The sequence below is a fragment of the Rhizopus microsporus genome (assembly GCF_002708625.1).
Source record: "Rhizopus microsporus ATCC 52813 unplaced genomic scaffold scaffold_9, whole genome shotgun sequence".
Taxonomy (NCBI): Eukaryota; Fungi; Mucoromycota; class Mucoromycetes; order Mucorales; family Rhizopodaceae; genus Rhizopus; species Rhizopus microsporus.
In genome coordinates, this window is record NW_019671924.1 from 948251 (window position 1) to 975273 (window position 27023).

At 37.9% G+C, this 27023-nt stretch overlaps 12 protein-coding genes across 12 annotated transcripts; 6 read left to right on the forward strand and 6 right to left on the reverse strand.

Moving 5' to 3' along the window:
* Nucleotides 1–1135: 1135 nt before the first annotated feature.
* RHIMIDRAFT_238159 (EXS-domain-containing protein) lies at nucleotides 1136–2490 on the forward strand (the record flags this gene model as incomplete). The annotated part of the gene is made up of 4 exons (XM_023608898.1): nucleotides 1136–1464; nucleotides 1512–1721; nucleotides 1769–1978; nucleotides 2040–2490. The coding sequence occupies 4 exons, from the start codon at nucleotides 1136–1138 to the stop codon at nucleotides 2488–2490; spliced, it is 1200 nt and encodes a 399-aa protein (XP_023466060.1).
* A 214-nt stretch (nucleotides 2491–2704) lies between these two features.
* Nucleotides 2705–4412, forward strand: RHIMIDRAFT_238160 (Rsm22-domain-containing protein; the record flags this gene model as incomplete). The annotated part of the gene is made up of 8 exons (XM_023608899.1): nucleotides 2705–2820; nucleotides 2887–3300; nucleotides 3357–3442; nucleotides 3491–3555; nucleotides 3609–3719; nucleotides 3780–3875; nucleotides 3929–4214; nucleotides 4264–4412. 8 exons carry the CDS (start codon nucleotides 2705–2707, stop codon nucleotides 4410–4412), a joined length of 1323 nt encoding a protein of 440 aa, XP_023466061.1.
* A 99-nt stretch (nucleotides 4413–4511) lies between these two features.
* RHIMIDRAFT_203050 (UBC-like protein) lies at nucleotides 4512–5258 on the reverse strand (the record flags this gene model as incomplete). The annotated part of the gene is made up of 4 exons (XM_023606655.1): nucleotides 4512–4721; nucleotides 4791–5035; nucleotides 5092–5162; nucleotides 5218–5258. Coding segments are annotated over 4 exons (567 nt in total), but the record flags the coding sequence as incomplete, so codon positions are not given.
* Nucleotides 5259–6561: 1303 nt separating this feature from the next.
* Nucleotides 6562–8733, forward strand: RHIMIDRAFT_238162 (actin-like ATPase domain-containing protein; the record flags this gene model as incomplete). The annotated part of the gene is made up of 5 exons (XM_023608900.1): nucleotides 6562–6619; nucleotides 6678–6756; nucleotides 6801–7521; nucleotides 7588–8167; nucleotides 8219–8733. 5 exons carry the CDS (start codon nucleotides 6562–6564, stop codon nucleotides 8731–8733), a joined length of 1953 nt encoding a protein of 650 aa, XP_023466063.1.
* A 238-nt stretch (nucleotides 8734–8971) lies between these two features.
* On the reverse strand, nucleotides 8972–9978 carry RHIMIDRAFT_308655 (large subunit ribosomal protein L9e, variant; the record flags this gene model as incomplete). Its single annotated transcript, XM_023614578.1, has 3 exons — nucleotides 9958–9978; nucleotides 9594–9881; nucleotides 8972–9537 (listed from the first exon to the last, which is right to left on the reverse strand). The coding sequence occupies exon 3, from the start codon at nucleotides 9533–9535 to the stop codon at nucleotides 8972–8974; it is 564 nt and encodes a 187-aa protein (XP_023466064.1). The 5' UTR covers nucleotides 9536–9537; nucleotides 9594–9881; nucleotides 9958–9978.
* A 220-nt stretch (nucleotides 9979–10198) lies between these two features.
* Nucleotides 10199–10537, reverse strand: RHIMIDRAFT_292439 (uncharacterized protein; the record flags this gene model as incomplete). The annotated part of the gene is made up of 2 exons (XM_023613895.1): nucleotides 10199–10455; nucleotides 10525–10537. 2 exons carry the CDS (start codon nucleotides 10535–10537, stop codon nucleotides 10274–10276), a joined length of 195 nt encoding a protein of 64 aa, XP_023466065.1. The 3' UTR covers nucleotides 10199–10273.
* Nucleotides 10538–12659: 2122 nt separating this feature from the next.
* On the forward strand, nucleotides 12660–14444 carry RHIMIDRAFT_284720 (kinase-like protein). The gene is made up of 2 exons (XM_023613203.1): nucleotides 12660–13425; nucleotides 13476–14444. The coding sequence occupies exons 1-2, from the start codon at nucleotides 12691–12693 to the stop codon at nucleotides 14202–14204; spliced, it is 1464 nt and encodes a 487-aa protein (XP_023466066.1). The 5' UTR covers nucleotides 12660–12690; the 3' UTR covers nucleotides 14205–14444.
* A 2017-nt stretch (nucleotides 14445–16461) lies between these two features.
* Nucleotides 16462–18044, forward strand: RHIMIDRAFT_238166 (MBOAT-domain-containing protein; the record flags this gene model as incomplete). The annotated part of the gene is made up of 2 exons (XM_023608901.1): nucleotides 16462–17407; nucleotides 17470–18044. The coding sequence occupies 2 exons, from the start codon at nucleotides 16462–16464 to the stop codon at nucleotides 18042–18044; spliced, it is 1521 nt and encodes a 506-aa protein (XP_023466067.1).
* A 20-nt stretch (nucleotides 18045–18064) lies between these two features.
* RHIMIDRAFT_252102 (Sec1-like protein) lies at nucleotides 18065–20711 on the reverse strand (the record flags this gene model as incomplete). The annotated part of the gene is made up of 12 exons (XM_023610929.1): nucleotides 18065–18472; nucleotides 18524–18679; nucleotides 18734–19016; nucleotides 19063–19151; nucleotides 19201–19284; nucleotides 19337–19741; nucleotides 19798–19956; nucleotides 20004–20107; nucleotides 20163–20257; nucleotides 20310–20466; nucleotides 20517–20523; nucleotides 20580–20711. 12 exons carry the CDS (start codon nucleotides 20709–20711, stop codon nucleotides 18065–18067), a joined length of 2079 nt encoding a protein of 692 aa, XP_023466068.1.
* A 267-nt stretch (nucleotides 20712–20978) lies between these two features.
* RHIMIDRAFT_252103 (uncharacterized protein) lies at nucleotides 20979–22428 on the reverse strand (the record flags this gene model as incomplete). Its single annotated transcript, XM_023610930.1, has 4 exons — nucleotides 20979–21065; nucleotides 21124–21369; nucleotides 21423–21627; nucleotides 21674–22428. The coding sequence occupies 4 exons, from the start codon at nucleotides 22426–22428 to the stop codon at nucleotides 20979–20981; spliced, it is 1293 nt and encodes a 430-aa protein (XP_023466069.1).
* A 1392-nt stretch (nucleotides 22429–23820) lies between these two features.
* Nucleotides 23821–24838, reverse strand: RHIMIDRAFT_143772 (uncharacterized protein). The gene is made up of 5 exons (XM_023605728.1): nucleotides 24686–24838; nucleotides 24515–24637; nucleotides 24424–24451; nucleotides 24302–24372; nucleotides 23821–24253 (listed from the first exon to the last, which is right to left on the reverse strand). The coding sequence occupies exons 1-5, from the start codon at nucleotides 24746–24748 to the stop codon at nucleotides 23879–23881; spliced, it is 660 nt and encodes a 219-aa protein (XP_023466070.1). The 5' UTR covers nucleotides 24749–24838; the 3' UTR covers nucleotides 23821–23878.
* Nucleotides 24839–26258: 1420 nt separating this feature from the next.
* Nucleotides 26259–26870, forward strand: RHIMIDRAFT_284739 (uncharacterized protein). Its single transcript, XM_023613204.1, has one exon. The coding sequence runs from the start codon at nucleotides 26406–26408 to the stop codon at nucleotides 26769–26771; it is 366 nt and encodes a 121-aa protein (XP_023466071.1). The 5' UTR covers nucleotides 26259–26405; the 3' UTR covers nucleotides 26772–26870.
* The last annotated feature ends 153 nt before the right edge of the window (nucleotides 26871–27023 follow it).

Here is a 27023-nt window from a genome sequence, read left to right on the forward strand (position 1 = left end):
CACAAGTTAATACTTTTGTCCTGTAGCATTTTACCACTTTGAAGACTACAAAGGCATAGATAACAAGCTCACTGCATATCAAAGATTTGCGTGTCTTGTTGATACTCTCTTTAAAGGAACAACTGTGAGCCTGAAAGAGTAAGCTTACGCATATTTGAATAAATGTTTTCTCTAAAAATCTTAAACACTGACATATAATTACGTAGAGTGAAGAACCAATTTCAAAAAGCACAAGGAATTCAATAATGTTGAATAGCTTTATATTTAACTCTGAAGTTATCATCGCCCCGGCAAATAATTATTCATATGGAAGAAAAGTGGACATGATAGTGACAAGTCATACGAGAAAACCACTTATGAAATGTTTGCCAATGAATGGGAAGCGGTCGTCCTGCAGCCAGCCGACATAATTGAAGCAGCAGAGAAAAAGCGTCATGTCAAGTGCAGCTATTTTAGCTAATATACTAAAAAAAGTCAATGGAATCAATAGCCTCATTAGTATAGACTATAGGTTAGTAAAATGTTAAATTTGAGTTGTGGAGAAAAGGTTGTTTACAAATAGTGCAAACTAAAACTGATAAGTTTACTTTATAGGAAGCTTTGGCTATATGTATCAGCTGGAGTGAGTGGACAATGTTTTTGTTGCCAAGCTGCCAAAGCCATTGTCCATCCCCAAGGATGAAGGCCTAGTTTAAGTTCTTCTGGCAAACACTAAATAGCCTATTTCTTTGGAAAGTAAATATACTTTATACTGCCATTGTTTCATCTGAATATCATATTAACCCTGGATTATCTTTTTTGCCATAGTCTTCCATGGCCAATTGTGCTGACAGCATTGATGGACAAGCATGCAAAGAGCAATAAGCGAATTCCTTACGAGGAATAGTTGTTCAAGAAGCCGATGAAATGAATGAAACGGCTTCAAGCCCATCCATTTTAATTTTTCCGCCAAAGGCCAGGAAACGAACGATGGACGAAATTTAATCATAAATAAACATTACATTCTTTCATAATTTGTGCATATATTTTAAAGTGCGATAGAAGAGGGTGTAACTTATCCTTGGCCCAAAAATAGAAGCCCTTTTATTTTTATTTTCCCCTCCTCTCTCTCTCTTTTTTATTTATTCATCAGATAATGGATGATACCCTCTTGCCCATAACTTATAGACCTATTGTGCTATTTTCAATAGGCTTATGGGGATGGGCTCTAGATCTATTCATCCTAGCGAAATGTGGCATAGACACGAATTCAATATTACAATTAAATAACGAAAAACACTCACCTTTATATACTCCTATATTCTATTTATCTGGGATCTTGTCTTTGATCGTCTCTTTATGCCTTGTCTCTCATTACTTGTACAATCCATCACCTTCTAATGCCATCATTCCATACATCCTTGCTCTCATTCTCTTATTGTGGCCCAGTCAATTATATAAAAAGGAACGCACACGCTTTATTAGGTAAAGCTGCTCACCAAAATAATAATAGACTATTGATGATACCATAGAATGTTAAAGAGGATATTTATGCCTAATTTACGTGCACCTGTCTTTTTCTCAGACATAATCTTGGCAGATATGTTGACTAGTTTCTCTAATGTCTTTGGTGATCTATTCATTGCAGTCTGTGTCATGGTCACAGGGTATCCTTCAACGTATTTCTTGGATACAACAGAGAACATATACTGTAAGGATATGGCTGTACCATTCATCATAAGGTATATAGTATAGGGTATTGCCAAGAGATATATTAACTCTATTTTAGTGTTCCTTATTTGATCCGATTACGGCAATGTATTTCAGAATACATAGAAACAAGAGAACAGCGACATTTATATAACGCGCTAAAATATGCTACTTCAATACCTGCCATTATCTTTTCAGCCATTCAAAAGAAAGCCAACGTGTATATCACCGAATCAGGGCAAGTGCCAAACTCATGGTATCTAAATGAGATACATGTCTTTAGATTTTGGTGAGTTAAAAAAAAAAACAATTATATAGTTCTTTATATGACTGATATGCATATGAAATAGGGTCATTTTTGTATTTATTAATTCAATGTATTCATTCTGGTGGGATGTATCCATGGATTGGAATCTCATCACGTTTACCAAACAACATCAACAACAGCAACCGACAATTCACTTTAGAAAACAACTCTTTTTTTCACAACCAGTTTACTACGCCTTGGCTATATTTATTGATTTTCTATTACGCATCACATGGAGCTTCAAACTCTGTTCACATCTACTCATTCGACAGTTGGATGCTAGTATCTTTTTGTTGGAACTGATGGAAATATTCAGAAGATGGATTTGGGTAATCTTTAGGATAGAAAATGAATGGGTCAAAAAGGTGTATAGCTCTCTACCCTCTGTAGACACACTGAGGTTGAGTAGATTAGATAGAAAGAGTCCATCTGGTCTGCTATCACCTATTGTAGAGGAAGAAGATCCAGCACCTTTCTCTTCAAATATAGAATAAAAAAATACGTCATCACCACTAATTAGAAATAAAACACGCATTCATACATTTACCTTTTACAAGCAATCTTATGTGCTGTGATATACATATATATTCTATATTCATTTAGGATTTTAGTCTGACACAGCAAAATAACAACTGCGCGGGATTTTTGACTGGTGCATAACTCAAAATCTTTTTTTTTTTCTTCTTCTTTTTATATATTACTTACATTATGATCACTAGACAACTTTTAAGACAGTCAATTAAACGAAATTACTCTGTCAAGACTGAAAGAGCTATTGTATTGAATCAACAACAGTTACAGTCGTTTGATCTGGATTTAGAAGGGTAAAACTTGATAGATCTACTTGCACAGGGGCAAAAGAGGATCTAATATTATTATTTTTTTCCTAGTGATTTCCCTGTTCAAGAAATCTCGGTTGATTCAGAGCCTGTTGTAAGAGGATCAGAAGAAGCCAGCTTTGGACGTAAACGTATTGGCTGTGTAGAACTTCCTCGATCGTTGATTCAAGGAGTAGATCAAATTATTGAACACTACCCTGACAAACGACTCATTCGTACCGATTCACTTCGATTGTTTGATGCCTTGCGATCAACTTCCGGAAGACAACCTCAGAATGAAAAAGAAGCAGTTGAACCACATAAACTGACGTATGGGCCAAGAGAGTCAGTTGCTTATACAGCTAGTGTCATGTCTGGGAATTATGCAGCCATTTACAATGTCTTGAAGGAAGTGAAAAGTAGAGTGTCCAGCTTTAGTCCTAAATCAATGCTTGACTTTGGAACAGGACCTGGTACAGCTATTTGGTAAGTTGCAGCTTATGGTCGAGATGAATGTGTGCCTGACATTTAATTCACGAAAGGGCTGCAAAGCAATTATTTGATGTAGAAGCGTGTACAGCGGTTGATTTATCAGAAGACATGTTGAATGTTGCAGAACAATTAGAAAGTAAGCAGTTAAACGAGGATCATGAATAGCTTATAAATTCTTGAATAGAATCTGTAAAAACGGATAAATGCCAGCCTATAGAATTTAAACGATACCTTTCTTATAATCCAACGGTAAGATAATATATATGCTTAAAAGGAATATGTCTATTAATCCTATGTATCAGGCGCCTAAGACGGACCTTGTGATAAGTGCTTTCACCTTGGGAGATATCACATCAGAGGCATTACAAAAATCAATCGTGGAACAACTTTGGTCTCAAACAGGCGATATTCTTGTAAGAGACATATAGAACTAAATGGGCGCGCAAGGGGAGCTAATACTCTTCTGAATATAGGTTCTGATGGATCGAGGCACACCCATAGGATTCCAAAATATTGCTAAAGCAAGACAATGGATTTTAGATGAACAAGACGCTCACGTTATTGCCCCTGTAAGCATACATTTCCCTTTTTGTAATTGTTGTTAATGATCTTGTTCAAATAGTGTTCGCATGATAAACCTTGTCCCATGCTCTTCTCGCCAGAATCCAAACCAAACCAGATGTGGTGTCACTATTCTCAACGAGTTCAACGCCCATCATTCCTGATGAAGACAAAACATGCAAAGAATAATATAGAGGATATAAAGTACAGTTATGTTATCCTTCGCAAAGGCAAACGACCTTCTCTACAAAGCGATATGGAGACACAGGCTTATGATTGGCCAAGATTAGTACAGCCTCCATTGAAAAAGAATAAGCATGTCGTATTGGATGCTTGTTCAAAAGAAGGTAAAGATAAAAAATAATAAAAGAGTCGAGGGTTTTAATAGATCATTAGGTGAAATTCAACGCATGGTGATTCCCAAGTCTCAAGGTAAAGTGCCTTATCGAGATGCAAGAAAGGCAGCTTGGGGAGATCTATTTCCACATGGATCCAAGAATAAGGTGGTTACTCGTCTATCAAAAGGCGTAGTTGGGCAAGATTAGGTTTATTGTACATTATATTAAATCGTCATTTAAAGGAGAAGAAGGTGATATGGACTATTTATATAGAAACGCTTAATAAATGGTGATGATAACTTGTAGTCAACTTACAGTGGCAGTGCTCAATATTTGTGCTTTCAATTCATCAAATTTTGATTCACTTAAAGGTGAAAACCGAATCATATTATCTTCTGGAACATGTTCGAATAAGAATGATTCTGTTATTGACAGTTGAGCACATTGTTGTGCTAGTTTATGAAAAATGGGTTTGTCTGTACGGTATCTATCATTTTGCGTCAATTCGAGTAACATCTATTATTTTACTTACAGTCTATATGATTCTTTGTTTAAGCAATATTTTTCATTCAATCCATCCAGAACGACCTTCTTGAACATATTTTTCAGATAATGAAGTACATGGAATATATAATCTTGATAAGGTCTCCATTTAGGAAACTGTTGAGATATACAAACATTGCCATAGTCATCTACGAGGGGATGAAAGACATCTTTGGAGAAAGTGACTGAAGGTGGGTTGTTTGGGTAATCCTTTGGTATATTTAAACAAAATCTAAATGTGCCAGATCGATAATATCCTTTGTGTATGAATAACACACCATGCCATACTAAGTAGTAAAATATTAGATCTAGACAATCATGCCTTTTGTATTCAATTATATACCATAGAGATCCTCTGCTGATGGCATCACATAGACACCCAGGGGACAATGGTTTGGGTTTCTTAGATTGATACTAATAGTAATAACAATAAGTGAATGGTGATAGGGCATGTATATACAATTTTTACAATTCAGTCATTATCTCATATCTACTAAAGTATTCTGATGTAAGCTTGTTTGGTATCTTTGGTTCTGCATATTCTTCGAGATCTTCTTGGTCATCTTCAAAGGGTAATGAGGTCTCTTCAATCGTCGAATTTCTTTTTCCTAAGCGACTGAGTGTCCTTGTGAACGAACTGACAGATGCACGCTTAGAAGAAGACAAGAGACTGCTTGTTCTCTTGGGTGGATCAATTGGCTGATATTATTATTATAAACAACAATAAAATAAACTTTTTGTATTGTTTGTCCTAACCTTATTCATTTTAGGGAAGAAAGAGAGAAAGAAAGCAATTTAAAACTCAGGTTAATAAAATGGTTTTTTACCAGTTTTTTAATGAAATCAGTCTTTGATAATTAAGACAACCTGTGCTTAGCTTCTATTAGAGCCTTGTTTAAATTGAAACAAACTAAAAAAAGCATTCAAAAGATGGATTCTGGTGTAAGGGGGTGGAAAATCATAAATAGTCATGTATCTTGCTGGTTTATTTATCAATATTTCCATTGTTGGCCATTCTCTATTTGATTATCTTTTTGCATGGATATCCCTTTAATGATAAATGAGAAAGTTCATTTAAATAATCCTATCTGGTTTTATCTTTTTAAACTTGATAGGAAATACTCTCACTGTACTGCGTGCCTAATGGCCCCTCTCAGGAACAAATAAGTTTTGATTTCGAATATAGAAAACATGACTAGTGTATAGGAGTCCAAAAAAAAGAGGTAGGAGATCCAGATTGTTTTATAACACAAGAAAGCCTATTCAAGATAATCATTCGTTTCGTCATCTACAGGTACCTGGTAACCGCTTCTATAACAGCAACAGAAAAGTAAGCATGCTTTTATTTGTATATAAAGCGTCATAAAGATGATTTATCAAATTAACTCAAAAATTCAAAGAGTCAAGTTCTTGTTTTATTAAATAAAAATGTGCCATGAATGCGTGTCTGGGTCATAATGTCATCCATCAAAAGTGAGCTAAACTAAGAAAATGCGAAATCATTTAGCATACTTGATAAAAGAAAGCTTGCCAAATCCATTTCTCTTAAAAATAACCCAATAATTATTGAGGGGAATACTCAATCAAGCTTCTACATCAAGTGTTGAAGTTGGGAGTAAAACGACTGTATAAAAACAAACAGAAAAGAGAAAAAAAAAAATTGACGTACCTGTGGAACCATCTTTAAGTGGCTACAAATTTGGAATATCTGCTCCTGAACAACATATACAAATTATAAATCTTTTTTTTTTCTTCTTCTTTTCCTGTACTTTTCTTTCTTTTTCTGCATTTTCTATTTCTTTATACATATACGATGTCTATGGACACACCTCCTTTTGACCCTTCAGACTATTCTTATGTTATTGGTATAGGTAACTAACGACGAAGTGCATCGTTTAATATAGTATTAATTATATATTATAAAAATAGATTTTGGAACTACTTTTTCTGGTTGTTGTTATGCATTTTCAAAAGACGGAAATGATGAAATTATTGATATTACAAAATGGTAAATATCATAAGCACTGTATATCACTTACTTACTCTCAATAGGCCAAAGCAGCAAAATGTTTATCCAAAGACACCGACACTCTCTCTCTATAGAAACGGCTCAACTAAACTCGTTGCCTGGGGCCAAGAGGCAAAAAAGTTAGCCATGAAACGAAACAATAACGATCAACTCTTGTCTCGATTCAAACTTCAATTAGACGAGAATCTTAATTTGCCACCTTTGCCTAATGGACTGACAGCACTTGAGGCCATTACAGATTACCTCGAAGCATTTCACAATCATGTCTGTAAAGACCTTCAACGTGGGTTCGCCAATAATTATGACCAGAGCAAGTTCCGTTATTGTCTGACGGTACCAGCCATGTGGAGCGATCAAGCAAAGGCTACGATGCGAGAGGCAGCCATTAGAGCCGGTATTATCAATCGATGGGACCACCCCAGCCGACTGATGTTGATCAGCGAACCAGAAGCAGCTGCGCTCTATTGTGAAAAGAAGTGCGATCAATTCAATCTTGGCCATGGACAGCGATTCTTGATCTGTGATGCTGGTGGAGGTACTGTTGACTTGATCGTGTTTGAAATTGATGATTCTGGAGAAAGAAGGGCATTAAAGGAAGTAACCAAAGGATCGGGTGATTCTTGTGGTTCAACCTTTTTGGATATTCGTATGAGAGAGTACTTGAAGGACCGGTTCTACCATCACGGCAAGATTAGTGATACGGCTATGGAGTCCATGATGGAAACATTTATTGATACCATCAAGGTAAGGAGAATAATAAAAAAACTGTTATATTCCCCTTCAATTAAATGTGTGCTCCCTTAAATATAGCCTGAATTTGATGGGGATGAAGATCAATACCTTGCGCTTCCTGCTGCTTTAGGTATTGAAGGTGCTGATGATCCAGATGCGGGTATTGAAGATGGTACACTTCACATTCCATGTCATGAATTGCGCCAAAGGGTGTTTGAGCCTGTCATCAACCAGGTAATTGATCTGATCGAAGAACAGGTTCAACAATCCAAGACAAAATTAGACGCTATTTTCCTTGTTGGTGGATTCGGTCAGTCGACATACCTCTATCGACGTGTTCTTGCCGAATTTCAATCTCGCGTCGGATTCATCGGTGTGCCTCCTCGTGGTGAATTGGCTGTCGTCCGTGGAGCAGTCTATTTCGGATTGAATCCTCGTATGGTGACTGAACGTGTATCCAGACGTACCTATGGTCTCGAAACTCGCATGGTCTTTGACCCTCGATACGATCCTCCTGAACAGTGCATTAAGGGGGATGATAACCGATTATTCTGTAAACAACGATTTAGTGTTTATGTACAAAAAGGTCAAGCCATCAACGCAGATTATTGTGTATCCAAAAACTTTATGATTGCTTATCCAAACGATACAGATACAGGTAATTTAATATATAAACTTGACATGCACTTGATTAATATCCCCTTAATAGACTTGTTTGCCTATGACGGTGATGGACCTATTCCACGATTGACGACACATCCTCAAGTATTTAAAGTAGCTCGATTCCCTATCAAGATGCCCAAGTTCCCAGATGTCCAAAAGGGTCAACCCATCTTTATGACCATCAAAATGTACTTTGGTCAAACAGAAATCAAGATCGAAGCTCAAATTCGAGATCGTAAATTCACATTCACCTCTGCCTTTGAAACGATGGAAAGAGAGATGATGCATTCCTTAAGCGCACAGACCAATCTGTTGACGATCAAACCAGATGATTCCTCAGCCTCATTTTATCAAGGCACCAGTCAAAGTAATACATCAGGGTCCAATCTTTCTACTACTCGTCCACCCTCTTCTCGTGATCTTGGTTATCCTTCACCCAGCTCTAAAAAAGAGAATGATGATAATACCTTTTATGATGGAGATTCAAGACATTCTTCGACATTTAATGATCGTAGCTCAGCGAGAAAGATATTTGGCATCAAGTTTGGCAAGAAACGATAAACTTAATAATTATACTTCTTATTACATTATAATATCAATAGCACAATAATAAAAGAAGACATACAAATACACACATTGACTCATGACCTTATGAAAACTTGGTTAAATGCCCCTCTGTACGTATGTGTGTGTGTATGCCCCCGAGAACACACAAAAATCAATTAGAAAAAGAGGGGTGGGAAGGCTCCTGCCGTCTTCCCTGGACCGTTGTGTATCTTTATTAACATATTCTGCCAATTTAAGCAGATTCTAAGACGTTGCGTTCAGAGACGTAGATACCGTCCAAGAACTTACGGATATCCTTGTTCTTGACAAGACAAGATTGTTGGATATCAGCAGCAGATTGAGAGACAGCTTCCAAAGAGTTACCAGTCAAGAGAAGTTCATCCTTTTGAGCCTTGGAGGCTTCAACCTTGACACCTTCACGCATCTTGACATGGAAAGCAACCTTTTGACCCAAGAAGTTACGGATTTCAACAGCATCGCCAGCATCACTAATGATCACATTGATGGGAAAGTGAGCATACACATAACGCATCTTGTATTGGAAGCCCTTGGTGACACCAATGATCATGTTGTTGACCAAAGAACGGACAGTACGAATACAAGCAACGTGCTTACGAAGACCGTGGTGAACGACGAAACGAATCTTTTTGCCAACGACGGTGATTTCAATAGCCAAATGGCGCAAGTTCTTGGTGAGAGTACCGCGAGGACCTTCAACGGTGACAACACGGGACTTGATGTTAACCTTAACACCTTCAGGGATTTCGAGTTCGTCGTGCTTGTAGATGTCTTTCATGGCTATAGAGTTTGTCAGTTATCTATGTACATGAATGGATGATGGATGCTTTATTTACCAGATGGATGTTACAAAAAAAGGGAAGGGTCAAAGTGGGCCATCAGAAGGATCCTACAAAAGGGCATGGACACAGTAAGGAAGGCTTGGTGCGGGCCGGAATCAACTTTGATATTCGTGTAATCATGGAAAACAATATAGACAATTTAAATTCAGATAACTGAGAAATATTTTCGGACTGATTCAACTGTCATTCCAGAAAGTAAAGCCGTTGGTTTTGAATTTGGTGTCGTGCAGAAAATCTTGGTATTCAATCCAAAAATAAAGTCATGATCAACGTTTGATGAACCTTGTTTATTTTTATATGTTTCTTAGTAACTGTTATTTTGCGTTTGGGAAGTATTGTGTTCGTTCGTTATACATACAGAGGTATACAGACTATGCTCCAAAGGTTTCCAATGACTACCGTATCGCGTGTATTCTTTGATTCATGAACTTTACCTAAACCACGATCACCAACAAACATGATAGGCTTCATCTTTCTAGAAGATGTAGCATATCTGCGTTCATCTGAGCAAAGTCTAGCAGTATATTTGCGTTTTTGTAACTCGTAAGCCCTTTTTTGCTTCAGTCGACTTGGCGAGTAGTAGAAGTTTCATATAATGTGTTTATGTTCAATGTATGTATTATGTAATTCATTTAAATGTTCAAGATTTCTAGCACTAGTCGTATCAACTTTGCTTAAAAGGGTCCCGATTCCATCACTTGTCGTCCTATATCAGTAATGTTTTTAGCACGTTTAAGCTGTTTTCTATATTTTTGTGCACCGTTTTTATAGTCAACTTCAGATGCATGGACCTTGTATGGCTTCGGTAACTCCATGCATGGGGACATTTGAATAGTAAATTCACTTGCTTCTTGTTCTGAAACGTAATTATTGAGCACATTAATGTTAATAACAGCACGATCCACTATATCAGTATCAGCATTACCTTTTTCTGACATGTTTTCTAAAGCAGAGTACTTGTTATATAGATCAAGATGGAACTTAAGTCATTCCATATCAAAACCAACAGTTTCTGTCATAGTGACAAGACCATTATCAGTGCCCGAAAATGCAATTTTGCCCGATTTTAATAAGCAATTATATATCTTCATACTTTCTACTCTGTCGACACACTTGAATGCATCTTGTGTGATAATACGCACTCTTTGTTCCTCTTTATTCCTATTGGACGAAGTAGTCAGTTGTTTTCGCTTAAGATAGGTTTTGTTCTTTCCGTTGATAATTCCTCTTTCATTCTGCGTAATATTACATTGAATTCAGCTTTACGTGTCTTTATCTGTTCTATCCTTTGGTGCAACTGGTTGTTATGCTCGGTTTCTTGCTGCTGTAATGGTTCAGCATGCTTATTAATCCATTTTTTTTCTCTTCATTGATGTTGCTTTGCAAGAGGTAGTCTTTGCGTTCTTTCAAGACATTTTTCAATTCTGTTCGCAAAAAATGTATCCCATCTTGACGTGCCCTTATTTCGCTGTTGAGGTTACCTGTATTTTTAGGCTGACAGACTAAAGGATACTTTTTCAAAAAGGAAATCTGCCAAGGATTTTTTGAATTTCGACAGGTATTTTTTTAGTCAGAATTGAGTCTGAAGGCTTATATACTGGCATTCAACAATAGTTCAACAGGTGAAAACTGGTTTCATTTGTATCAAGGTGTCCAAAGAGCGAGAGCAAAAATGGTGAATATTTTGATAGATGGCGGAAAAAAGTACAAAAAGTCAAAGCGAAAGAAGGCAAAGAAGAAAAGAAGGAAGAAAAGATCAAGTAAAGATACCATAAAGAATGATAGCAGTAAGAATACAGCACAAAAAAGCACAACATAGGTTCATAAGCAATTAAAGTTATTATATTATATATTCATCCGTTGTTTTATTAGATACTAGAAGCCAGAGCAATTTTATCAGGCTAAAAACAAGCTACCTATCATTTCTTTTGGCAACGGAATGTTCGGAAAAGACTTTGTTAGTTTTAAAGGCCATAGAACCGGTGTTACTGGAGCGCTTTGCAGACAACTTAAAAACAGACAGAGATCTGGTGATCTTTTGCTCACTTATGTTAATGAATTTCGCACATCAAAGGTACAAGATATCAAGATAATTTTATCTTCTAGCTAAATTTAACAGTTTGTAAATACAGATCTGCTATTCTTGTAACGAAATGTCCTTTGCTCAAGCATTCATTGGGCTGAACAGCGTTCTCGCTTGCCAAAGTTGTGGAATGATATGGCAACACGGTGTCAATGTATCGAAGAATATTTTCAAGATTTCAAAAGAAGTCATCAGTGGCCGCGGTCGGCCACAAGCATTTTGTAAAAGCAAATAACTTTGTTTTTATCACATCGTCGTATCGAACACGGTTTTCCTGTTAAAGGAATTCAGATTTTTACAGTAAAATTGTCTAAACATCTCGAAAAAAAAAACTAACATTGTTTGTATTTAAAGTGTAATTAAAGCAAGGTCATCGGAGCTTAGTAGTTTCTTTTTTTGTTTTTGTAATGTAGTCTGTTTCTATGGAGACTGTCGTTTCTTGACTGTTGATTTCTCCTGAACAATCAATCTATCAAAACAGATATGGCTTTTGACAACAATAAAATAAGCTTGACATTTTTGTTTATTGCCAAAATAGAGACATGACGTCTGTTGATGAACCAGCTTAAAACATGTTTCTGTTTAACAATGACTCAAGTCAATCTAATTATTAAACTCCCCCTTTCCTCCCCAGGGATCGAGGCCAACTGAGAATCAGAATTGAATTCTAATTCCGAAGACTTTTCCCGCTAATTTTCCCTGGAAGAGAGAATATTACTCCTTGTCTTCAACGTCATTGTCGAAAAAGTGACGTTTAGCTGAGCCAATGACAAGCTGTGATTATAAGCTAAGCGCGGGGAAGTGGAACGAAGAAATGAGACAGACACAAACATACAAAGAAAGAAGAGTAAGAGAGAGGGAGCAATATTTTAAACCCATCACTAGAGAAAAAAAAAAAAAAAGTTTCATTTTAGGAATAATGTAATTCCTATAAAAAGGATATACTTTTTTTCGTCTTTTTCTTCATCTCATTTCTCTCTCTCTTTTCTTTTCTTTTGATTATTTAAAATGGCAGCAATGTCTAAAATAGAACCAAAGTCCACTTCATGGAACAGTGCTTTATCAGATCAAATGGTATCTCCATCTTCATCAACGTCAACAGTATCAGCACTTTCAATAAAGAAACCAAGTCGATTAGGATCACTATTTAATAATCACAATAATCAACGATTGAAGATGACTAATAATACATCAAGAACAATATCATCATCACCACCGCCCTCTCCTTTGAATAGACAAGATAGTACGAGCGCTCAAAGCTCAAAGAGTATCGATAATCATCATGACATGTCGATATCACCATCACCATCGTCTCACCATCGTCTCGGACGATCCATTGGTAGCTTTATCTCTAGCCCTGCCACTTGGACCAAAAAGCATTTTCATCCGGCTGATCATCATCACAGTCCTGTTAACAATGTACCAAGACTTCATGAGAAATATGGAGAATACGTGAAGCCGATAAAGAAATCGAATACCAAGGGAACAGGAGCCACCAATAAAAATAACATCGCAAGTGGCGCAACAGCTGTCATACGACTCGTCAAATCACCTAAAGATGGAAGTGTCTTGGCAGTCAAAGAGTTCAGAAAGAGGACAAAGGATGAGGACGAAAAAGAGTATCTGAAGCGTATGCATAATGAATATTGTATCAGTAAAACTGTCAGTGGACATTTACATGTAGTCGAGACGATGGATCTTGTGGTAGATGAATATGATAGATGGTGTACTGTTATGGAATATGTAAGATATTTATCTCTATCGTACCGCTGATCTCTCATTTCTTTATTTAGTGCGAAGGTGGTGACTTGTTTAACCTCTTGTTTGAAAAATCTAACTTACCGGTCGGAGAATGCGATTGTCTGTTCAAACAGCTGATGCTTGGTTTACAGCACCTTCATCATCTCGGTATTGCTCATAGAGATATCAAACCGGAAAATCTCATCTTGACAAAAGGTGGCACCTTAAAGATTGCCGACTTTGGTGTGGCATCTGTTGTGCAGACATGCTTTGAAAAGGAATCTCATATGTGCTACAAATGGTGCGGATCTGAGCCCTTCTGGTCTCCTGAGATTTGGTCGCTCAAGAACGATGACGATGGCTATGATGGTCAAGCCTTGGATATTTGGAGTGCAGCCATCACGTATTTCTGTATCCGGTTTCAAAAACTCCCTTTCAATGCCGCTTTTTTCACGGGTAAACCTTCCTCCAGTCCCCCTCCTGGGGCTATTTCCGGATCTCCTGCCTCTGTTGCTGCTGCTGCCGCTGATGGCGGTGATAGCGCTTATGGTCAGTACGTTCAACAACGTCAAGAAGGAGATCCCGCTGATTGCCCATTCTGGGATGAGTTCAAGTTGTCTGATCATCATATCAGAGAATGTTTGGCTGGCATGATGGATCCAGACCCCAAGACTCGATGGAAAGTAGACCAAGTGTTAGAGTCGACTTGGATGAAGAATGTAGAATTATGCGTTGATGGTGCCTTGTCTAATGGATGGAGACATTATCATTGCTTATCTTAATGTAATATAATAGACTTATTTATATTTATACAAACTTTACATGCAAACACAAATACACACATATACATACACATACATTTATATCCACACATAATGATTTTGGGAATCTTGTAAAAACAATAGCCGTCATAATCGATTACAAATCCACGTGTAAAGGCAATAAACTGTAATTTTTGCTTATTTTAGATAAAAGAAAAGGTGTGCGAATCAAAGGAAGGTGTTATGAGCAGAGTGTTATCCTAATATTACTGTAACTTTTTACTTTGCTTAAAGAAGATGGAATAATGTTTAGACATGTCCATGTGTTTAGTTTCAAACTACTCCTGATTACCTTTACTCTCGGCATGCATCCTTTTATGGTTCAGTATTACTTTTACCCGTTCCTTATCTGATAATTATTCATCCTTTCATATGTCTGAACAGAAAAATGGTTGTACCAATATCTATCATGGTACTTGGAGCTATTTTATCGCAAGGCGTCGTTGATATTTCTTTAAGAAAACCTGTTACAGTTTCTGGTATTAAGAGAAGAAGAGCAGACGGTAAATTGGTGGACACCACAGCAAGAATTAGAACAAGAACCGAACATTATTTGAGTTGTATAAACAATGTGCTTGATGTTTTGGACAAAAAGAATCTCAAAGGACTTTATTTAATAATAGACAATGCTCCCATTCGCAAGCCAGCAACAGTTCGAAGCGTTATTGAAAAACAAAGGTATAAATGTGTATGCTTGCCACCATACTCACCATTCCTCAACCTCATCAAAGAGGTTTGGTCAAAAGCGAGATTTGGTGTTCATCTTAAAAGAGTAAGTATGTAGGCCGATGTCGTTAAGGATCTTACTCATTTTGGAAGAATAATCCGCTTTAGGCGCGGTCCTTAACGGCATCGGCCTACACGCTTACTATTTTAAGATGAACCCCGTCGCTCAGGGTGTGGTCCCTAAGCGCTCGGACCGGAATCTATGCTTCAAGGTGTGGTTCATAAGAAAAACGATCCTGTAATAATGAGCTCTTTAGTCGTGATCTTAATAAAGAGGTTATTACAGACTCATCGACATACACTTCTCTTATACTTCAGTGTTGTACATTGTGCAGGTGTGGTTTGTCTGGTACTGTATGCTGTTCATTGAATTGCTTACATCACATATTGGGCAAGTGTTGAGTAGTTGTGCTATACAAATAGCAAAACCCAAAAAATGTCGAAATACAGCACTATCTTTTACAGCACATCATCAAGAAGAAGAATACGTAAGAAACGAAGTAGTTTGCTATAAATCTTATTTTAACCGTCATAATAGAAAAAGTGCTATTTAAAGAGACTAACTATAATCTTTAAGAGGCAGTTCCACTCTATATTTCCTTTCGTAGCGAAGCAAAGACGGCATCATAAAGCTTTCTGAAGGGTAGTGATTCACATACTTTGTAAAAAGCCTCTCATGCGCTTTGAAGAATCATTTGCTAGAGCAATATGTCTTAACGTAAAATACGATGGTTGTCACAAACCATAGTAAGCCACAAATGTTTAAATGTCCAATCAGTAACTGGACAGGGATACAATACTACTAAATCAAGCAAGATTTTCAATATAGGGTGCTTGATCAACGGTAGCCTCTCTGACACATTGTCAAAGTATACAGTGATGACAGCATTCCTTGCACAAATGTCATTGATGAAATAAAAGAGTCAAGAAGTGCAGTTGTCAGCCTGTATCATACTGCCATATTCTGCAAAGCAGTACAATTTGAATGTGGCCATAGGGTTTCGAGCTGTTGGTAAGAAATTGAATATTAAAAACAAACATTGTGTATAATGATTTCTTGAAAGATCTTAAAATCATCTCGTTGGTGGAATGAAGGTATGTATGCTCGCCCTTGGTATTATAGATGACTTGCAAGTTCGATGCCGAGATTTTGTGTATTTTTACTACTATACGCAAATGCACCTTACACGGCTGCCACTAGTTGTGTACAATAAAATAACAAACAGTGTTTGTAATACAAATGTAGGCATTATATTTTTCGCTTACAATAATCATTCTTACATCATGTGACAATCTGTATACTATCAAACAAGCCTTCTCCCAACTCAGAAATAGTCTTGTTAATTCACAATGACAAAGAGTCCAAAGCTCAAAAGGAGGCACTAAATGGGATAAATTCACGATTACATAATTACCCATTTTAGGAAGCAGTCTTTTTTTTTAATTACAAAAGAAGCAGTAACGCCTCTTTCCTGGTTGTTTTGTTCTGACAATGAACATAATTACAGCATTACTCTCCAGGGTAATTGGGTTACCAGAACCTACATTACGGCTCTTATCAACCATTCTTCTTGCCTATCCTTCCGCCTTTTATTACAAAAAATTATACCTTAGCCAAGATTCACTAAAGTCAACACGTGAAGATAGAAATCAATACATTCTCTTTGCTGGACTTGCCTTGAGCTTTTTCTTTAATGGATTCCACATTTACCATTCACTTGTGACCACAGCGGTATCCTATGGACTCTGCTTCATTCTTGGTGAACAAATGAATGATCGCAAGTTAGCCCTCATGACTGTCTGGGGATTCAATGCACTCTACTTGCTGGTCGGATATTATTACATGCAAACCGATGACTACGATATTACCTGGACCATGTCACAATGTATTCTCTGTCTTCGTATGATGGGTTTCGGTTTTGATTACTACGACGGACGCAAAAAGTTCACTGTCGCTGGTGCACCTACAGAGAAACAGGCCGACAAGAACGAAGATCACACCCAGGCTGCGATTAGAAGCACCGAGAAGGCAAAGCCACCTGTCGTCTTACCTCTGTCATTTAGAGCAGACACGCCCCTGACTGATTTACCAGACCTGAAAGAAGTGTTTGCCTATGCTCACTTTCCGGCTGCTTTCCTTGTCGGTCCTCAATTTTCATTTTCACTGTACAGAAAGTGGTTGAACGATGATGAACGACAGCTCAATGCGGAAGAACACGAGGAAAAGGAGAGAGCACAGATCGCTTACATCATACGATGTGTGCTCCTGGCAGCTGTCTATCTCGGCTTACAACAAACGATCGGCACCAGGTACAACACGTCGTACCTGCTAACTGACGAGTATCGCTCATTATGCCTTTTGAAGCGTGCGTTTGTATTTGTAGTTGCTGGCAAATTTGCATACAATAAGTATATCGGTATCTGGTTATTGACTGAAGGTAAAAAAACGTGTGATCAAGAGTGTATGTGGGGATTTGGGGTCTCACACAAAAAAATTCAGGTACAATCGCCGCCTTTGGTATTTCATATGAAGGATTTGACATGACTGGACTCGCCCAGTTCCGTGGACTGGCCAATACACTCCCTGGCACGTTTGAAACAGCCACATCGATCGATCATATCATTGGCTCATTCAACATCAACACGAACCTTTGGTCCAAATATTACGTCTTTAAACGACTCAAGTTCCTCGGTAGCAAGCTCGCATCGCAATTTGGTACATTGGCATTCTTGGCCATCTGGCACGGATTCCACTGGATGTATTTCCTGACCTTCTTTCTTGAATTCCTCTTTGTCCTCTGTGAATCCATCCTCCGTCGACGATTACTGCCGCATGTTCAACCTTACACCAAACAAAACGAGATTTACTTTTATCTCTGGAAGTTGGTTGCCTGGGCAGCCTGCCAGGCAACATGTGCATATGGTATCGTCGGATTCGAGCTCTTGAAGGTCGGCCGAGCATGGGCAGCCTACAAGAGTGTAGGCTTCATCGGACACATTGTTATTGCTGTCATCATTTCTGCTGATAAGTATTTACCAAAGAATTTGGGTGCACCAAAAATGAAAAAGAAGTAAAAAAAAATTCTATCTTTATTCTATCCAAACAATCGCTTTAATCCTTTCTTCTTCTTCTTTTCTTCTGTCATCACTGATGACTTTGTGTCGGATGCAATGGTGGATAGCGACAGGCTTGAGCTCTTGCTGCTCAGTTGTGGAGAGCTTCCGATGTGCATATGAGACATGAGTGAGGTTGCCTTACTGACTTCCACTGGCTTCTGTGGTGGTACATAAGGCGCGATCAAGGCAGTTGGTGTCGGCACAGGACGACGCAGGTTGCTCAGGTGTTCGACAAAGGCTGCAGGACGTAAAAGCTCTGTTGTGCCAATGAAAACGTCACGATGATATGCTTCGGCTACTTCATACACAGACCGTATTTCAGAATATGTCGCTCCACCAACAATAAAGATAATCAATTTGGCACCATTGGATGGCCGAGGAGAACCCTATATGTATATAAGACACGTATTCAAAAAACATGACCACACTTTACTTACCGGATTATTCTTTTTGGCCCATGTTGGTTTTGTGCTTCGTAGTGAAACACCACTGGCTGGTAAACTCCCAGGTGAACTCGTTTCCTCTACTGGATCCATATCTGATTGTCTCGTATAACCAAATTGCTTTGCTTCCAAAGCACTTGAGAAATGAGTCTAATATAAAGGGAGTGTCATGATGCATCGTTCTATTGATTTTTTTTCTGTTACCTCCATGATCTTTTTGACCACAGGTACATAACGAGAAAGTTCATAAGGTTGTTCTTCATCCTTATTTCTTCTATGTCTCTCTCTTCTCTTTTTAATAAATGATGACTTTTCTTGTCGACGGACTCGTGTCAGTTTGACACCTATCAATGGGAGATTATTTATAGCATCACGCAGTTCTCCCTTTAATTTGGCATGTTCCATTAATTTCCGCTTATCGTCTTCGAAAATACCGCCTTCTTTCCAAATGATGTACAACATAAGTAACCGTGCCTTATCTACAGGGCTACAACATAATGTTTAGTGAATGTACTGAATTGATGAGAGTCTACCTAATATGAGGATCATCTAAAAGAGGGACCATGTCAAGTACGATCGTCTTGGGTATTTCTCCATCTGCTGTTTCACCCGTTGCCATATTCTATATAGATGTTAAACTTTTGTCTTTTTACAATGCGTATTTTTATGACCTGTTCCAAATTACCAACCGAGTTCAACTTGTGTCTTTCAAAATACGACATACATTCTTGAGCAATACTCAAATGAGCAGAATACTACAATAAACCATCAGCCTTTGTTGAATGCATTCTATACACGTTGTATTACCTTGGACTTCATATCCTGATATTGCGGTAAATTAGTTAACTTGTCCTTCATTTCTTTTAAACTCTTTGCCGTCGTCTTGGGTTCGTTGGATGACTTGTTTTCTGACAAAAACTCGTTAAACTTTTCAATCAAGTAATCTGAACATTGAGCGATATGCATATGTCGAATCGACTTGTACACATTATCTTCTTCATCCAGAGTGACTTCTTGAGACCCCAGTGTCCCATCTGCTTGATGAAACTCGTATGTGTATTTTATGCCGACATGATTATCTGTTTCTTGAACCGGGAGCAGGTCGTTGATCATTGCCTGGTACGTGAATTCGTGGAGTAGTGGTGCTACAGGGTCAATGGATCGATCGAGGATCAAGAGAGTGGCTCTTGGCTGAGGAGGGTTTCGTGGTGGCTAAAAAAAAGACAATTAGTTCTTTTTGTAAAGCGCGCTTGTTCAATATGCATTACAGGAAAATTAGGGTTCAATCTACAAAAGTTATCCACTTCTTGTTGGACGATCTGAGCTAGTTTGCTTGCTGGTGATTGAGGATGAATGTCCCCTCCCTCTGATTGTATCTGGTATCGAATAATCGGATCTTCTCCTAGAGTTGCACATACAGATAACAGCTATCTATTGTAAGTATTACATATACTTGCTTTTTTGCTATTCTTACTTGTTTTGCTGTCTGTCTTAGTGCTTCGTCTGGACGAGACGAGTCACCAAATGCAGCCAAGAAGCTTGTGACTGGATCAACTGTGAATACGAGGGATTCAGATACTATCATAATGATAATCAGTCTTTGTATTTTTTTTTTTGGCTGTTGTCTTATTACCCATAAAGTCCACATAGAGTTCTTTTAAACTTTGAACATATTCTGCAGCTCCACTTGATTTTAGCTTTCTATTAAGTTCTGCAAAGAGGTCGTCACTAAGACCTAGAGAAAGTGGTTATCTAAATGACACATTACAAAAAAAAAGACTTGCCTCCAGTAAAGTGAACATGTGCTACTTTATAAGTAGGTGGTTTAGACGAAAAGTCATCGACCAAGCGATAGATCGATTCTCGACAAGGTGTCAAGAAATAAATGGCTTCTAGACTAGGATAAGGCTGTCTCTTTTTCTCAATGTTTTCTACCACTAAAGAACAGTAAGAAGAAAAGCAGTGGATTGTAAACAAAAGGACGTACGTGTAACCTAGAAAGTAAAAAAGATGTCAAGAATGAAAGAAAATGGTGTAAACAAGTTCTTACATTTTCTTCCAAGATGTCATACATCTTGCATGCTGCGTTTAGGATGTGTGTACTTTTGGAATCGACGACAATGATTTTCCATTTACTTGGTGGTTGAATAGACCTTATAGAGTCCATCAGACCTAACATCATTTTGAGTTATGTACTTGATTGCTTTGTTTCTTACGTTTTCGCATAATCTCAACGATGCTCGACATGGGTTGCAATAAATAAATAAAAGCAAGTGGAGTGGCCCTTTTTTTGGAAACAGAAATCCTCCTCCGAATTTATTGTGCATTAATGCTAAATAATGAAAATCAGCCAATAGGAATATAAATAACTGAGGACGCGAAAAGAAGTTTTATTACCCATGGATTGAATTACGGGGGAATAAACGTGAAGATATAAATAAAGGGGGGGTTATTTTCTTAGCATTTCAATGTCTGTCGTGTCTGTATGAAGGATATCGATGACATGTTGTATACCCTTGTTTTGTTCATTTAGGTTCTATTTGTGACCATTAGACTTCAGGTACAAGTTGTTTTTCAAACAGGAGGAATCTTACCTTTGTTATCTCATCCATGTGCTGTTCTGACACCGCATGCCATTCCTCAACACCATCTATCTTGCCATATTTTCGCCCTGATTCTTTGATCAATTGCAGTTGAGCCCATAACTGATTCAATTTGCCTCGGAACAGCTCTGATTTCTGTAGCTGTTCTTGAATATTCTCTAGGCGAGTACGCATCGCTTCTTCATCTGGTGTGATAGACAAGCCCTTATTGCGTAAAACTTGAGCATATTTCAAAAACTACATACAAAAAAGACTGAGCTCATATAATCCTTTTGGAGACGGACGTTTACCTTCACAAGACGTTGAGCTAATTCCATGTGTCTTTGTTTACATTCGTCGAGCTTTGAAATGGTTGCTGTCAGACAAGATGTTTGAATCTTGGTCAATACTTGTTCAAGTTCTTTTAATTTTTCGCTGTGTGCTTCACTCAGCTTGGACTGCATGTCCAATCGTTTCTGTACATCGTCAAAACCAATAGCCAGAGCAGGTACCAGTCTAATAAAACGTGAATAGACATGTAAATATAAAAAAACAAACTTACGTCTTGGGATCCGGATTTGCCTTTTGTGCTGCTGTCCATTCTTCAGGATCATGATCTGCAGGCTTTTGATAGAGATGAACTTCCTGAGGATTGACGACGTTATAGAAATAATGCCTGAAACGACAATAAGGCGACTTGGGGTCATAGTACGATTTGAGTAAAGCCAGTGCTTGCCAAACGTTCTTGGCTTCATATCCTTTACGCCCTGTCGTTGCAGTATCTGCTTCTTGATTAAGATCGCACAAAAGTTTGTAGATTTGTTGGTCTCTTTGTTTTTTCTGTTGTTCAGCCGAGTTGATGCCAAATGTCGATCCAAACTTGTTGTCACCACCGAGCGTTTGAATGGATGATCCAAGTCCTGTTGATCCAAAGCCTGATCCTCCAAAGAGGGAAGGTTTATTTTGTTGTTGTTGTTGTTGTTGTTGTTGACCAAAGCCGAAGCCAGTGGTTGATGCCGGTGTGCCAAATGAGAAGCCTGCGGTTGATGCTGGTGCGCCAAAGGTATTCGTAGACTGTTGTGTGTTGTTGCTGTTGGTAAAACTAAACCCAGTGGTAGGTGCAGTTGAGGTAGGTGCTGATGTACCTAATGTAAAGCCACTGGTGGAAGTATTGGTTCCAAATCCACCCGTGTTGTTAAATGTAAATCCTGATGAAGAGGTTGCAGGTGCTGCGCCGCTAGTAGGAGTAGTGTTTGCTGTTGTTGTTCCAAAGCCGCCAAAGCCTGAAGTTGATGGTGCGCCAAATGTAAAAGACATCTTTTTAGAAAAAGCGCGTGTTGATAAGTATTTACGAGAAGAAGAAAAAAAAAGGGAAACCAAAAAAAAAATATATAAAGAAAAGTCACACATTTTTTTATATTAAAGGACAAAACCAGTGTCATCATTTTTTTCTTACAAGAACTGGCATTCTGTGTGGACTTTATAAGAATGTAGAGGACAAAAGGATGCAGCTATCAAACTAGCAGCTGGGTGGTTAAAAAGAGTATCGTCAACAACACATCGCGTATGAGTTTACTCTAAATCTATACTCTAAGAATGAACAATACAAGAGACATGTTATTAACATATAGCGCCTTCGTTCACAATACAAAGGTTATATAGAGGCTCATCAACATTTTCCCTGGCCATTCCTTTATTGTTCAAGACATATAAGAGCTGGCCAGATACTGTCAGACGACGAAAGCGAATTGAGAAAAGAAGATTGATTCGGAATAGTTGACAACCAAGCGAACGATGCCCTATGGAATATGTAAAAGGCATATTAGTATTAAATAAGGGATAAAAAGGCTCTGTGAATACTGAGTGACCATCGGAGGTTTAGCATGCTAGAAATTGAATACAACTTTTTATGGTTCCATCGTTTGTGGTTGATCGCAGGTAATTTTTTTCATCATCAGTCAGTCCCATGCCATTTATCTTTCAACGACACTCAACGATGACCCAGTTGGTTTTTGTGCATCAGTGAGCATGTGAGATAACTGGACCGCACGCCAGAAAGACATACCAAAAGTTAACTTTGGACCTACTCTTTCTTTTTCAGCAGACAAGCCCGAAGCATTAAGTCAACATCAAGGGGAAACACTCGGAGTGTCCTGGCCTTGTATGCTCTGCCTTGTATATTTGTACGTATGGAGATTGGGCTTTGCTTTCCATTCTTTACCCTTGTTTGGAAAGATAGGTGACGTGTTTCTTCACTAGTGTCTGATAATTTAACAAACTGTTCACGAAGAGGAGGGGAGGGCTTGAGGGTTATGTTCTTCTCAGAAGCAGATTGACTGTGAACGGGATTTTCTGAAGAATACACTTTGAGATATCATATCGTTATCTCCGCCAACAAGAGCATACGACACCGGCATTTCTGGGAGCGTTTTATAAAGACGCATCCAATAGAGCGTTTCTCCAATAATAGAATAAACATTTTCTCTCAGCATGCTCCTTCAATAGCTTCAGTATCATGATGAACTTTAGTGTGTTGTTTGAATTCTGAGCAAGTGACAAAACTTGCTGAACAAACAGAGCATTCAAACCATCTTTCTGGTTGAGCATAAAAGTTGTATTGTTCATTTATTTTCGGTTTGAAAGGGAAGAAAGCCGATTTTCTCATAAAGGGGGCATATTTCTTTGGTTTATAAAGTATAAAGAAAAGTGTTTTTTATTTTCAGAACAACAAAAATAGTCCAACTTCGGAGATTTTCCTATTTTGTATTTACATAGACTTGATGTCTCTTTTTGGCTGAAATATATCAAGTAGTCTATTCGGTAGTCTTTGTGGTTCCTTTTTCTGCTCCCTTCTTTGAACCGGTTGATGAGGCGCATATCGTTCAATAACCGGCCTCGTAGGTTCCATTCTCTCTGGCTTATATTCATTTACGTCAGTCTGTTCTTCTTTAGGTTCATCATGTGTAGGAATAATAAACGTCAGCTGTTCACTAAATGATACTCGCTTTTTTGTGGGAGGTCGTTGCTTCGTAGGTTCAATTGAGTCTTCAGTTTCAGTAAATTTGAGTTCTGGAGAAAGTTGAGGTAGGTACACTTTATTATTGCTATTCACTTTGGATTCTTTTTCATCTATTGTACAAGGCTTTTTTTATATAAGAAACATATATGAACAAGACAAAGAATATATTACCTTTGGTATTTGAATAAATGTAGGATGGATCTTTTTATCCTGCACCTCTTTTCGTTGCAGAGTTGGTGTGTCTATGGGATAAGATGTGTCAGCTGTTGCATACATCGAAGATCATCGTTTACCTTTTTGGGAACACGATTCGAATGTAGACTATATGCATATGCATACGGATATGAGTATCTGTCTTGATGAAGAAGGGAGGGGACTACTTACCAAAGTATGTTTTGGCGTATCTATTATTGCTTTAGGTGTTTCCTTGCTTGATGTATTTATATCTTGTCCTCTTTTAAACTTGTTGGATCGGTTATATCTTCTCTTTCGTAATTGGTCCAATTCCTACACAATAATCAATATTTATGCACATATGCAATATTTGATCATTACAGATTCTAAAGCCTTTAAACCTTGAGGATGCTTATATAACCACATTTTATCAACTTGGCTCATGATTGAAAGTAGAAAGAAGTAGATATACCCAAGATGGACAGTTTAAAAAAATATAGCATAAAAACAACAACAATTTCCATATAAAGAAATACTGTTAATTCGATTTTTTGGTGTTTGTTTATTTTATTGTTTTGTTGTTACGTAAAAACAGTAGGAAAAAGAAAAGATTCACTAGGAAATGAAGAGATAATCAAGACATATGTGCGTACAACTTACGCAAAATCCTCCTTCAAATGTGTATAAGCATATGTACGTTTGTGAGATGAGTGAGAGTAACATCTTTTTTTATATACCTCATAGGGAGACAGAAGTCGTCTTCGATGTCTCGTCTCTACTATAACTCGATTGATATAGCATCAAAATCTGTCTCGGACTCATCAGATACTGATGGGGTGTTTGAAGGAACGTGATCTGGATCATCAGCATCGTCATCCTCCTCAGGGACGACAGTAGTAGTGGTAGTAACAAATGTAGGTGATTCGATGCTGGCTATTACCTTCGTAATCCCAGTAATAGATTGTTGCAAAGTCTTGGATACAACAGATGAAACGAGGTGCTGGTAATGTAGCACTCTGTTTGGACGGAGAAGTTAAATTTAATGATGAAGACGACGTGGGAACGGCAGACAACGTATTATTGTAGCAAATGCATCTCTCGCCCACAGTGGCAGTATTACGTTTGGAGCAATCTCGAATCAAGTGCCCTGAATCTCTCAGTTATAACAAGTCTTGATTCGTTGTTAAGACAGGCAAGGACAGTTTCCTTTCGTATGGCTTGGGATTTGTGGCAGTGATAACAACGAGATGCCATTCCTCTTCACGAAATGTACATAAGTCATTGATTCGTTAAATCAATTTCATGACCGAAAGGGAGGATGGTACGGTCTTCACGTGCAGTATCAATAGGTGTGTAACCTTTACTGAAGAAAAGACAACTAACAGGATCACGATATAAACTCACATGAATAACTATACTATAGTGAGAAAGGGAGAGAGCGCCTCAGCCATAAGTGAGGAGTTAAACTGTCTGATCTCATTCAAGCTAACTTTTCCAGTGAAATACGATATATGGAACTGGTAGGAGGTAACGTAGGAGTACCGATTATCCAACTGTTACACCAATGCTGCAGGCAGTTGTACGAGAATCTGCGCGCAATCCAAAGCAATGGTAATCCCATTTATGGCTCCCTGAAACACTGGACTGTTTCAATAGCGGAAATATACTGATTGATGAGAGCTTCATAGAAGTCTGTAGGCAGAATGGGCAACTGCTTCAGATCGAAAAATGCACCCAGAGTTGGTCCTGTTCTCCCAAAATTCAGTTGCTGTTGTCGAAATTGACATTAGCGGATTTTGATTGGTTGCATATCTGTGTAATACTATGTTCCACACAAAGAGTTAAAAAGGTGATCATTATTTCTTTTTTTTGTGTACAAATGTCTTTGGTCAAAACATACCGAATGTAGACATGCACGCCAGCTATTCTCGTTTTTTTTTGGACATATTAATCGTGTAAAGAGATGCACCAATATAAAAATAATTAAGAGTCTTCCCTCGTTTCTATTTTCTTTATTCTGACAAAAAAGAGAATATAAAATATAAAAAAGAATTAAGCTTTTCTCTTTCTATTATAGTTTTTGTATCTGTTCTTTAAAATCATGTTAATGAAAATACAGTCTGTGTTTGCCATCTGGGCATTCTTGCTTGCAAGTTACGTGTATTGCTCTGATATCACATTCGACTATGAATACAAGAACGCAGGTGGCTTATTTGATTACGTTGCCTATCAGTTCTATACTAGCAAAGGGTATTCAGGAAGCTTTAACACCAAGCCATATACTATTGGATCAGACACTGGTAATTGGTGCAGCAGAGATGGCATCTTTTGTGCGCAAGACAAAAGTGTTGGAAGCACTAGTGGTAACATTGTCTTATCTTATGCAAATCAAAAGAAGACATACAACAAGAGCCAGTTTCATAAATCAGGCAGCTTAAATCAAATCTTTGATAGATGGAAGGATTAAGCTCTCAGAATGGCTAACACGATCTGCATCAGAAAATGGACCTGAAAAATAAAATTAAAGTTTTACATATTTTGCCCCTTTCTGAATTTTAAAACTTGGAATGGTTGACTTGTACGGTAGAAATAAGAGTTTTACATTGAAGCTGCATCTCTTTATTAGCTGACAACAACCGTCTTATGTATACATGACTATCGAAATCCTTTCTGTCTGTCTCTCTTTACTTCTATTTAGTCCCTCTCTCTCTCTTTTTTT

Coding starts and splice junctions, on each gene's coding strand:
- RHIMIDRAFT_284739 (XM_023613204.1), top strand. CDS start 26,406: ATGTTAATGAAAATACAGTCTGTGTTTGCCATCTGGGCATTCTTGCTT.
- RHIMIDRAFT_143772 (XM_023605728.1), bottom strand. CDS start 24,748: ATGAGCCAAGTTGATAAAATGTGGTTATATAAGCATCCTCAAGGTTTA. Junction 24,452..24,514: donor ATACGCCAAAACATACTTTG/GTAAGTAGTCCC, acceptor ATATGCATATAG/TCTACATTCGAATCGTGTTC. Junction 24,373..24,423: donor CGAATCGTGTTCCCAAAAAG/GTAAACGATGAT, acceptor CTTATCCCATAG/ACACACCAACTCTGCAACGA.
- RHIMIDRAFT_284720 (XM_023613203.1), top strand. CDS start 12,691: ATGGCAGCAATGTCTAAAATAGAACCAAAGTCCACTTCATGGAACAGT. Junction 13,426..13,475: donor GGTGTACTGTTATGGAATAT/GTAAGATATTTA, acceptor TTCTTTATTTAG/TGCGAAGGTGGTGACTTGTT.